Consider the following 13,017-nt stretch of genomic DNA (forward strand, 5'->3'; position numbering starts at 1 on the left):
TTGGACTGTATGCAAAGCAAGTGTGGAACAACTGGGCATGCTCCAGTTGTTCCACACTCCAGTCCAGTGGGTGTGGACCAAATAGTAGTATGAATGTAACAGCGTGTACGTCCGCACGACCGGAACACGTCCGCAGCTATCCGCTGGCGCGCAACGCTGAAAGAATGTTGGAGGCTTAATGGCACGTAGCTGCATATTCTTCGAGGCCAACATTGGAGTTATCATAGAAATGGACGGCAGTGTTTGTATACATAGCATTAAGTTAGTGTACATGGAAGTTACAGGCATACAGGGTCCAATGACATACTGTACTTTATTAAAGTAGTTGAATAAAGTTGCAAAATAAGCACCAGCTAATTTGAATTGAAAATCTTGGTTTGCCCTCCTTGTGAGTTGAAGTTTTATGATGTTTTATGTAAATAAACCTTTAACTTCACTTGATTAACTTAGATTCAGTCGTTGTCTACTGTTAGCCCCCGTGTTGTTTGGATGTAATAGAAGGTACAAGTCTTGTCTTTTGCTTTTTGCCGGTGGGAGTGACTCTTGTTTGCATTTGGATCACAGATTGTGCCTTTCAAAGTTCTTCTGTGTGAGCTGATTAAAACACAAAGCAGAGTGTTGGGAATCTTCATTTGAGCTTGTTTATTTAGGTTATGTACAATAAAGCTTCATCACATGAGCCTTTTGAAAACTGTGTACAACACCCCTCACATACACAAAGACAAACAAACACCATCTCGACCTGCTGAAAGCCGTGGTGGCAAGTGCAGTTTCAAAGGTTAGAGCAGGGTGGTGGTGGTGGTGGTGTGGGGGGTGGGGTGTGAGGGGGGCATTGTTACAGCAGCAGCAGCAGCAGCAGTAAAAGCAGTGCTTCTCAGGCCGGCCCTCTCAGGTCAACACTACCAGCAGACAGGTGGGCACACAGACTACATGTGTTTAAAGAATAACAAAAGAAAGAAACCACAGACACGGGGGATTCATTCTTGATCATCAGCTTAATTTCCTACAAAAATATTGCACAAAAAAAATCTGGATGTACAGAGACTTGAGAGAGATTGACAAGCGTAGCAGCCAGCAAGCCAATAATATCTACATGAGCAACACATCAAGAACAGGAAATGTGCGTTCGCTTCCCGTGAGTCCGACTGATTACTTCTCTTGTTGTCGCATGAATTCCTTTCGGAGTTACGGTACATTTAAGGAAAAATCTACCCTCTGATCACTCGCACTCAACTGGTGTCTGGTGTTCCATACGTTTTGGGTGATGTCTTTTCATTTTTGTACAAGCTGAATCCATCAGCTTGTTTTTTTGTACTTTATGGTAGAATAGCTAAAGATAAAATAAATAAATATATATATACTGTATATATATATATATAATATATATTATAATAAACATGTGTATATATATATATATATTATATAATATATATATGTGTATATATATATATACACACATATATATACACATGTATATATATTAATATGAGACTGATTTTGAAGTGAAGTAGGTCATCAGTGCGCAAGCTCATCAGTTCATCACCTTCCACACCACATAGCCCCTTGATCTGCAAGTGCCGTGACTGCTGCTACTAGCTAGTTAAAATGAGTAAAAAAACAAAAACATAATTTAACGGCGTGACGTGGGGGATTCGGATTGTTTGGAAAAGTTTCAAAAAATGACGGGCACAGGCCCCACATCCCATTGTTGGACAGAAGGTTTCAGATGCTGTTAGGACTTTGTTTGAAGCATACTGAGGCCGTAACCTTACTTTTCCCAAAATGACGTTAAACAACCCAGATAGAAGTTATATTAATGGGAATGAGGCTACTCAGCGCGGGGTGTCGGCGCAGGGTCGTCCAGCAAAAAAGCTGAAACGGGCTCAACTTTTGCCTCAATACAATGCAGCATCATCAGCATAACAAGGTGCTGGTCTATTAAATATTTACAAGCACAAATTCCAGATAGATTACTCTTTAACATGAACATCATACTTTTACCTCGCGATCGTCACAACCAAAGATAAAATGATCACTATTGTACTAACTGTCCAAATCATTTAAACCCTTCCTTGTAGCATTTACCGCTGTGTAGCATTCCTACAAACTCCTCAATCTATTATTCCAACTGGACCTCTTGGGTCACGTTTCATCGTGCCGTTTTTTAACGCAGGGGCAGTTTTCGCCCGCTTACTTTCAATCAAACGTTGGCCCTATACTACTGATACCAGAACCTGCTGACTGCTGTAGATAGTTTTAGAAAGCCATCAAACTCAATCTCACTGAGACTCACCACGAACAAACTCATTTATATTTGTGCTGGAAATATGTGACGTGACACTGATTGGCAAAATAATCATAAGAATAAACAAAGAAAAAGGACATCACCACCATATAGATTTAGAAAATGTTGTGTTTTAGGGTAGATTTTTCGCAAGATATGTAAGAGTAATATATTCCTTCCTCACAAGCAATTCTTTCCAGTGGCTCTCTGAGGGTGTGAAAGATAAGAGATAGATGAACAGCACAGCATTTTGGAGCTGTAGCTGGTTATGATAGAATTATTACAACAGGCTACATTAATGCTTGATGTTAAGCAAGGAAATGGTGAAAGACGGAGCCAAACAGCTGTATATATACACAAAACACAGAAAGGGGCTGAACATACATTCATTTTGGGCATGAAAACAACTCATAAAAGGCAAATGATCTGCACTAAATCACATCATAAAGCATGGAAATCATCTTCATACAAACATGCACGCACATGCATACGACATACACGCACAAAAACTAAACGAAATGAAATAAATGTTGGGAAAATGTTCACACCGTGAGAGATCCAGGGTAACATTCAGTCAGAAACTATCCAAAAAAAAAACTCAATTATGTGTCCATTATGTATTTCTCACATTTCACCCATTAAATCAGTTATCAATGTGCCATAGTTGAGTTTTAGATGTTGATGAAGTGTTCTGAACAAAACATGACTTAGTAAAGCAAAACAAATAATAATAACTGGTTAAGAAATGTATTAATTAGAACACAAGACAATTACCTCCTTACATCGTCCCGTGGGGGAGGGGGGACGGACGGACGGACAAAAATAACTATGTTAAAACAGGTTTGGCCTAACCAATACAAACAAATACACCAAAAAGAAAGCAAACTATATATAAGATTCCACTAATAATTATGCAGCTGGCTGAGCTTTGTGAGCAGGGAGAGTCACTTCTAAAATCCAAATATATTACAGTAAATAAAATGCTCAAAATAAAAAGATATGCATGACCGCTTACAGGGTCCTTAGACAAAATACATGTTCATCTGAGGTGGATGTCGAAATCTGCTTTTCTCTGGTAGTATTCACACTCAAATATTTCACCTTCATATGGGCTTGTTACTCACAGCAAACAAATATTGAACAATTATTTTCCTTCCCGAAAGTTAAGATGATTAGACCACAGAGATGTGTACATTTTCTTTAAGTCCTTATGTCAAAGCTGTTACAGACAAGAAAGCAAAACTGAATGAATTGCTCACAATGACATTTTAAAGCTACAGAAAACAAAAACAAAAACTGGAGGATACACATGCAGCAACTACTGAGGGCAGATTAATAGTGTCGCTCTCAAGCTTCCCTTTAAAAACCAAGAGCATGGAAACGCCATCATATTGTGCAAATCAAAACATCGATAACATGAATCCTTAGGGAGGAAATTTCCTTTACCCATCCTTTATTTTTTCACGTAAAAAACAAAACAAAACAAAAAAAAAAACGTGTGAATCAAACACTGGACCCCCAACATACCCGATATTCAAATTGGACTCCTGAAATTCCCCCGATGTCAAAAAACATACTGGACATAATTGTGTTGTGTGAGGCACGAGCCCAAAGCACAGGTTCCTCTTCTTTCTCCTTTCTAGTCTTATTTAGTGGAGTGCCTCCACACAGATCTGCTCCTCCGTAATGTCATCCAGCAGTTGCACCTCCACAGGGCTGCATATGTCACTGTCATAGACCTCTGCCCCCATGAGGGCCGCCTCCTCCTCCAGGCCTTCTTCTTTGCCTTTAAAGCCTTGCTGCTCTGAGGGCGAGGTGCTCTCCACCGACTCCAGGTCCTCAATGCCTGCCCGGTAGTGAATCATTAGCAGAGTGAGGGCCTGGAGTCTCTCCCCAGACTTGGCCAGGGCGGTACTAATTAAGGCCTTGCGCCGGGCATCTGTGGCCTCCCTCTCCTCCAGCAGAAGGGCGTTATTGTGCTCCAGCTCCTGGTCAATTTCCTGCTGCAGCTTGTCCAGCATCAACTCCAACTTCTGGGAGCGCTCATCTGTGGGCAGCCCCCGGTACAGGTCACGGCCTATCTCCTTCACGGCGATGAACACACTGTCATCCAACCCACCTTCCTTGCGCACAAGTTTACTGCTGCCACCGCTGCCGGCGTGGTGCTTGGAGGGGCTGGCGCCGCTGGTGTAGGTCTCCGTGTCGCTGCTCTCATTGTCTGAAGTGTTGGGGGTATGCTTGGGCGAGGGCTCCACCGCTCCAGGCACCACGTCAACCACCTGCTCAACCAGCCGAGTCTTGGGCACCTGGCGGAGGTTAAGCAGGCGGGAGCTGGTGTTGATGATGTGGCGCGTTATACCAGTGGTGGCCCGGTTAATGGTGGATTTGGCTTCAGGGTCAGCTCCGCGACGCTCAGTTGCTGCCACACAGAGGGGATTTTCAGTGAGGCACTTGTCCTGGCACTTCTTGTGGCAAACGTAGGCGCAGATCATACACTGAGAGGCTGCCTTGGTCCAAACTTTCTTCTTGCAGTATTCACACCACGTTGGGTTCTGGAACTGGGTGTCCTGGAAGTTGTGACGAACCTCCACCAACTGCATGGCGCCGTAGGCCAAGTCGTCACGCTGTGCACTGGGGATATGCTCCCTCTCCCTTAGATCCTCATCATGGAGACTCCCCTCTCGCTCCCTTTCTGCCAGCCCTACTGGATAGTCTAACTCACCCTCAGCTAAGTAACAGAAGTTCAGAGTGACATCTCCGTAACACAGCTTCTCATTGAAGCCCTTGTGGGTGCCGAGGCTGCGTAGCGCAGTGCGACTGACGTTAGCTCTGGGCTCAGGAGGCCCCAACCTAAAGGTGCTCTGGTATTCTGCTGAAGATGTGGCCATGCATTCCAGGGCTATATGCTCCAGCTGTAGGCTGACATGACCCAGGCACAGCAAACTGCCCAGCTTAAAGGGATCTTTGCACCACAGGGCCACATTAAGGTACTTATGGTTGCCCTCCACCTCAAACACGACAGAGGCCTTGTGCCAGCGTGCTGTCTGGTTACGAAACATGGTTTCTGGGGATTCCCAGAGGGATCGGTCCTCTAGACTGTCCCGTGTGCTGCAGGAGCTCTCTGAAGCTTTGTCCTTTGCTTGATCTGCTTTGCTGCTGCTGGTCCCGGTGGAAGGGACCGGCAGCTCATCACTGAGCTCTGCTGGCCTGGTAGACTGCTTGGTCTCAGCCTGTTTGACACAAGTCTTCTCAGAGCCGGCCTTGTCCTCATTGGCTCCAGTGAGAGGAACTTTTTCTGGAGATCTTTCAGAAGCGCTGATTGTGGTAGTCGTGGTAGGAACAACAGCGGCATTAGTAGTTGTAACAGAATCAGTGCCTTCCAGAAGATTGGTTTCTGAGGAGGCTGATGTCAACCTTATCTGAGGTCTTGGTGGCACTGGAGGGCGAGAAGGAGGAGGTGGGGGTGGGACGGTGGGGCGTTGCAGACCCTCCACTGGATCACTATTGGTCTTATGTGGTGAGGGCTTTGGTGATTCTTTGGGCTGGGGCTTTAGTGGTGACTGGAGACCCACCAGGTTTAACTTGCGGTTAAGGATGGGTGATATGGTACCAAGGGGCTTCGAGGCCAAGTTGGCCACAGTCCTTTTGGGGCTTTGGTTTACTGTAAGTAAGGAATCCTCTTTAGTATCACTGGTATGTGTGGTGCTGTTAGGGCCACCAGTCTGGCTAGGTTTGGAGTCCACAATCAACTCTTCAAACTCAGAGTCCATGTCTTTGCTGTCGGATATGTCAGAAAGGGTGGTAATGGGGGCTGGGTCTTCCTCATAACCCCCTGGATGAGAAATAAAACCAGTTTCCTCTAGCTGCCCAAACCCTTCTTGAAGAGTTCCGAGGCTTCCAAAAGAGGGAGTCTGGTGACGAATCGGTCTCTCATAAAGGACCACCACCCTGTCTCCTGCCTGCTTCAACAGTTTGGGCACTTGAACGGAAGATGTCACTTTGACACCTGTCAAAAGTAAAGAGAGGAGGGGAAAAGTATTCTATTAGTAGTGCTAAGAGCTAACAGTTTTAAAAAAGAAATTCTGCTGATTACAACAATGAACAAGCATCTCAAACCTCCGATGGCGATTAGACGATCACCCCTCTGCAGGTCTGCCAAGGCAGCAGGGGAGTTTGGTGTGACTGTCTCGATGCTGACGTGCACTGCATCCCCCTCGCTGGCAGGAACGTGCCTGAACGTCATCCCCACGCTGCCACACGGCCCTTTGATGACCTCCGTCTGATGCATACATGTAATGAGAGAAAACTTACGATGAAGACCAGGATCATCTACTTGATGTAGTGACAAGGACATGAATCATTTATGATCAATAGTAAGAGGATAAATCTCCCCCTTTTCAAAGCATCAAATTCTGTACTCTTTTAACCTAATGTTTCTAACTTTGATCTCTTGATATTTATGGATAATTCCCTGGTTATTATAGGGCTATTAAGAGATGGAAGAGATACTGTGTTTTGAAAGACTGTATTTGGTAAAGAAGATTTTGAAAAGGTGGTTGTAATATTGTATGATTCGTATTGGTATGTATGGTCGTTTATATTTATTTTGTTCAGGTCTAGGTGTAAATACTGCATTTAGTAAAAAGTATTCTAAAAAGATCACGGTAATGTTTTGTAAACTCAGCGTCTGTCTATGATAATCTATAATATTGTCATAAACGTTTGGTAAAAACGTAACATAAAGCATGGGCTACTGGAGAAGGGTTGTGCAACTTTAAAAAAAAAATAAAAAAATAATAATTGCAGATAATTTACTTGTTTGAGATGTTTTGTTACACACAGGTTAACACATCTGGGTAAGTAATGCATCAACCACAATGGAAGTTAAATAGTTATTCTCAGCTTGGCTCAATAAAATGAAAAACACTAATAAAAGGAACAAGATTTAACGCGGCAATAGTGAGCATGGCTCACATAACCCCCCCCCCTGCTCACCACTTGACCCTTACTGAAGTAGGGCCAAAGGTTCTGTCCTTTTGTAAGTAATGGAATTAGTCTATTGAGCCCAATGTAGCTTGTTATTAGCTCACCTTCCTCAAGTCAGGGTGACCAAAATTAAAAAAAATCTTGGGCACCCTGGATTTCTAACCCCCAAAATGCACAACTAGACCACACTGTCAACCATCATACCAAATTTGAAGTTCCTAAGTTAAACAGTTGAAACAACAAAACAGAAGGGAGGACAGACGGACACCGGCTATGTTGTCGCGGGTCTATAATTAAGTGATGAAGGGAAAAAGTATTCTGACTCAAACATACAGGCACATACACCATTTCTTTATTCACACATATGTTTCAATGAAAAAAATAAATAAACCTATTTATTTATTTATTAATGAACAGATTTATTTATTACTGAACAGATCTGTTTCAAGGTTCAAATTTAATGGGATAGTTTGGGTATTTTCTCAGTGGGGTTGTGCGAGGTACCTTTCCAGTCACAGCGTCCACAGCAGTACATTGCTTTGCTCCCGTCCTGTTACTCTACTTTAATACACTGACTATGGAGAAGTACCTCATTAAACCCCAATGAGAAAACACTCAAACTATCCTTGTAAGTATAAAGTAATAGCTTAGCCAGCACAGATTTACTCTAACTTTATGGACATACAGTATGTCTTTCTTCATTTTAAAGATCTAACACCATCAACTAACAACAGGTAGGCCTAAAGGCAAGTCTGTTTAGTCCAGGTGCAAAATAATAAGAATGAGAATAAACTGTAAGTTGACAAATGCTTCGCCTCAGCCTGTTTGACACATGTCTTCTCAGAGCCGGCTCCAGTTAGAGGAACTTTTTCTGGAGATCTGTCAGAAGTGCTGATGTTAGTAGTCATGGTAGGAACAACAGGGGCATTAGTAGCTGTAACAGAATCAATGCCTTCCAAAAGACTGGTTTCTGAGGAGGCTGATGTCAACATTATCTGAGGTCTTGGTGACACTGGAGGGCGAGAAGGAGGAGGTGGGGGAGGGGGCGTTGCAGACCTTCCATTGGATCACTATTGGTCTTATGTGGTGAGGACTTTGGTGATTCTTTGTGCTGGGGCTTTAGTGGTAATTGGAGACCAGTCAGTGTATTACCTACAGATGGAGTTTAGAGAAACAGACAGGAGTACCAGCACGGGAGCAAAGCAATGTACTGCTGTTTAGTCCAGATGTAAAATAATAAGAATGAGAATAAACTGTAAGTTGACAAATGCTTCAAGTGCAACACTGACATCTGCCTTCTAGCACTTTGATGAGAGACTCAAACTGAAAGTGGCAATTCTGTGGAAGAAGAGAGAGAGAGAGAGCTGCAATTAAACCCCCACCCCCGGCTGCCTTAATAACAGCCACTGCACACAGTCCAAGTCACATATCCCACAACACACCTGTTGTGGTGCGGATGTGACCCGTTTTAAGCCTGACAGGTCGTCTATCAAATGACAGCGCTTTTACAGTAGCAACACATTCGTGCCTCCTATGCTGATGATCGTGAACAGTGTACGCAAAACCCCCATGCAGTTTCAACTGATGGGTAGAGATTGTCAGCTTACAAGAGACATATATGGTAGGATCTTTCCTGGTACAGAGAAAGAGCTAAATGAGGTGGAGAAGGAGGAGAGAGAGAGGATGAATACAGGTGTCCTGGTTTAAAAGACAGAAAAGGAGGGCCGACATGACGTGCTTAGACGGAGATGAATGACTGTAATTTCCCCTGCTGTCATTTGTTATGGTTCTGGTGGAAGGCAGTGATTGAGTTAGGGCTGGCCATGAATAAGCAGATAATCTATACAAGCTGGCACAGGGGGTGGGGTTGAGGGTGGGGGGTTCAGTGAAGGCTGAGGAACGGTCATGATCCATTCTCATGGTAGCCTATCACTAGTAGTAGGGGTGTAAGGATACGTTTTTACAACGATACGATACGATACGATTTCCACGGTTCCGCCACGATCTATTCAAGGACGATATTTGGCTCATCTAGAGCGATGTAACGTATCGGCAGACGCCTCTCTCATTCAGCAGCCTTGTCATGTCTGTATAACGTTACACTACGTTGTCTCTCATCCCGTCATCTAACGCTTTTTTCTTTCTCACCGCGGACGGCCAGCAGCTCCCGTCGCACCTCGAAGTCTCGCCACACATCGACACACACACGTATCTCTCTGCTCTCAGAAGGAGGCGGGGTCAGGCGACATCAACGCATCAGTTACACCGCGCATGTGTTATACCCTGTGGTCTTAATGCACAGGCTGATCGGAATCCGTAAAAAAAATTCCTGAATCCGGATCATGATCTAGATCGCCACCAAAATCTAATAGATTGGTTATTGTGCTACACCGCTCATTTCATGCAAATCCATCGCATTTTGGAGTAATCCTGCTAACCGACAGACAGACAAACAAACAAACAAACCAACGCCGGTGAAAACATAACCACCTTCCTAGGCCTTTGGCCTTGGCGGAGGTAATAATATAATAATAATAATTTGGTCTGCTCAATAGGGATGTTTACCCTACTTCTAGGTTTTTGTTTGAATGTTGGTCAAACATAAAAAGCAACCTTCAATTTGGACTCTGGTGAATTGTGTGAATTTGCTGTTATTCTGGACTATTTCCATTATTTCATTCATTATAGAAAAGTATATAAATCACAAAATAATGGAACTTATAGGGGCCGTATTGTCAAGTTGGCCATGTGGATCTAAGAATGGTCCACTTTGGAGCATGGAGGGACGCACAGTATGAATAGATAGATTAAACAGAACAAAGAAATTATGTTTTTGAAACAAACATCAATATAATATTGTCCTATGCTATACCAACCAGAGTAGCTGATTGTCCTGCGTATTCATCCAGCACATATTTCAGTGGCATTTGGCACATGGCAGGTGGTAACTTCAGATCCTGATGCCAGTGCTGAGTGGGTCGGCTTCTGCTCGGCTACTCGAGATTGTGATATTTTGCCCTTCAGAGTAAGAACTGCTGAAAGGTGGGTGTCGGTGCTGAACACACCTACTGTAATTGGAGCAGCACTGTAGCCGTGTGTATACAGCTGCACCACTATCTGCAACGTGGCTATTGTGCCTAAGATAGATTTACAAAAGGTGAGTCCATTCTTCTGAAGTGCAAATAGTGGCAATCTCCCTTTTACACACACTTACACCACCAATATATGCACAGTCACAAACACTCATATGCACCTAATTATATGTCAGTGCGCACAAAGCCCCAGTGATAAGACCGCTGCTCTCCGTGGTTCAAAGATATAAAGCTGGAGGTTTACTCCACGTAAAATGACTAGAATACACCCGAGGAAGACTGTTTTATTGTTTTTAACAACAACCTGGGTTATATATTATATTCATCCTTTTGGCCATCATTCCAAATGTTTTTTCTTTCTTTATGAAAGAATATTTTTTTGGTCATTTCTGCTTTATTTAACAGTGAGAGTCAAAACAGGAGATGCCGGGGAGAGAGAGGGGGATGAGATATAGCAAAGCCCGTCATCCCTATCAGTTAAAATAGCCTTTAATTCAGGGGACCACACGAGACAACAAATTTTGTTTCGGAAACTGCTTAAGAAAAACTTAAATTTAGGGCAACACAGGCCAACGTCCAGGAGAACAGGACATGACGTCTTACAGCAAAAAACATACTTCTTTACATATCTAAATGTAAAGATTTATTACAAAATAAATCATCTTTGTTCAGAAGCAGTATGTACAGATTCTAAGGCTTGTAGAGGCAAATTTGTGATTTGCGATGTTGGGTTATATCAATAGAATTGACTTGACAAACAAACTTGTTTGGTATCATATAATATTTAAAGCTAGGGTTGGTTATCTTCTTCAAAAACATTTCTGTTACATTTGCTGAAATTCTCATTACATCCCGACAGCAATCAATAAATCTGTGGCTGTCGCAGGACTGTAATAAACCCGTCCAAACATTTCGTTCAGCCAAAATGTAATGAGTGGACGGGCTACCTGTCCCTCTACCTGTCTACCTACCTGTCTAGCTAACTGTCTACCTACCTGCCTGTCAACCTACCTACCCGTCTACCTACCCGTTTAAATACCTACCTATCTGCATGTCTACCTATCTGTTTAACCACCTACCTACCTGTCTACCTACCTGCCTGTCTACCTACCTGTCTACCTACCTGCCTGTCTACCTACCTGTCTACCTACCTACCTGTCTACCTGCATGTCCTCATTGTGCGTCACCAGAGTCTTCCTCCAGCTGCTAGCGTGACAGCTGTGAGTCCTAACAGCAGCCATGTTGGTTGTTTACGTCCATAATGATAATTTTGGGGGAGTGTCTTTGGAGGGAGGCCTGAAGGGACGGACTGTCCGTGTTGATGACCTGGAGACGTTCTCTCTAGATTTAGGGACTTTTGGAGCTAGTGCTGCGAGCTACTTTCATTAGAGAAGAGTTGGCTACACTGGGCTGAGTTTTTAGGTTGGATAGTGGTTTTTAATCTAGTGTACTTACTGACCCTAGCTTTAAAAAAAAATATGTAAACACTATTTTTCTCTGTATGTTTTGAAATTGAATTGAAAAATAAATAAATGTAATTGAATATGTTCCAACTGATCTCAGTTGGATAATGATGCTGCTTAACCTGGTTAATTGAATACTAATACTATAATTTCTCTCTCACACAAAAATGGGACAACATCAGCAAATACAGACAAACCATCTGTAACGTCAGGGTTAGCAACACTAGAATCCCTTCAGTAACTGGACAATATAAAGGTCTGGATCAGAATCAGAGAGTCTTTAATATATTATATATTTACTAATGACTGTGTGGGAGATGAGTACCACAAGAATACTACCAAAGTCCTATTTAATTTTAATTTTTATTGTCCACCTATGTTGAAGTCAATTCTGTTATTTGTAATTATAATAACACATTTGTTAATGTTTGTACACCCTACCATGTAATCATGGTCAAATTTAGTTTCCCCCTTTACCAGTTTACAGTGATGATGTTGTTTGGTGGAGAAACACGACTCCTTTCTGAGAGAACGTAGCTGTGCGGAGCGTCTCCAGATTGTTGTGTAGAGGAGAGCTTTCTCTCAGGGCTGAGAAGCAGCGACTGCACTAACCTTGTTAACATCGACTAAGACAACAAGCAGCTCTCGGTTTTCTTGTCTCTGAGCAGAAAAGACAAACAAAGAACGCGGCAGCCCGAGATGTAAATGGAGCAATTCACGATCTATTCCGGCAAATCCAGTCTCTCTTTTATCTACACCGCCACAGAGAACAAATGAAAGGTTAATATGTTCAAATGGCAGCGATCACTGCTTTAAAGTTCTCTCTTTTAGCTCCAGGACTAAAACAAGTCTTCCTTTGATCCCTGAATCACTGCAAAAAAAAACAGCTATTGCAAGTTTTTGTTAATCTTTGACGTATCAGAGAAGAAAATGGGATATACCACACACTCAAATCAACCTGATGAAACAGATGCTCTGTGAAAAACAGGAATAGATTTTTTTTTCAGGTAATGGAACTTCCAGATTCCAGATGTAAAGCAGGTGTGTTTGAATAATATGAAACAAGTAGGAAAGACAGCATCTAGAAATTGTGAGTATTAAAGTCTGGCGATGTGTTACTACCAACCGATCTCATGTGCAGAGCCACACCAACAGTGAATGTGTGCGTATTGAAGCCTGATGCGTCTTCTTC

At 42.9% G+C, this 13,017-nt stretch overlaps 1 protein-coding gene across 1 annotated transcript in view; it reads right to left on the reverse strand.

Annotated features, from left to right (window-relative positions):
• Positions 1 to 627: 627 nt before the first annotated feature.
• The window catches only part of pdzd8 (PDZ domain containing 8), a 45,633-nt gene continuing 33,243 nt past the window's right edge, over positions 628 to 13,017 (reverse strand). The window contains exons 4-5 of the mRNA XM_037783001.1: positions 6,401 to 6,563; positions 628 to 6,290 (exon numbers count right to left, since the gene is read on the reverse strand). Of these exons, the coding sequence (XP_037638929.1) occupies positions 3,934 to 6,290; positions 6,401 to 6,563 (2,520 nt within the window). The 3' untranslated portion in view covers positions 628 to 3,933. The remainder of the gene's footprint in view (positions 6,291 to 6,400; positions 6,564 to 13,017) is intronic.

This window comes from Sebastes umbrosus, chromosome 10 (assembly GCF_015220745.1).
Source record: "Sebastes umbrosus isolate fSebUmb1 chromosome 10, fSebUmb1.pri, whole genome shotgun sequence".
NCBI lineage: Eukaryota > Metazoa > Chordata > Actinopteri > Perciformes > Sebastidae > Sebastes > Sebastes umbrosus.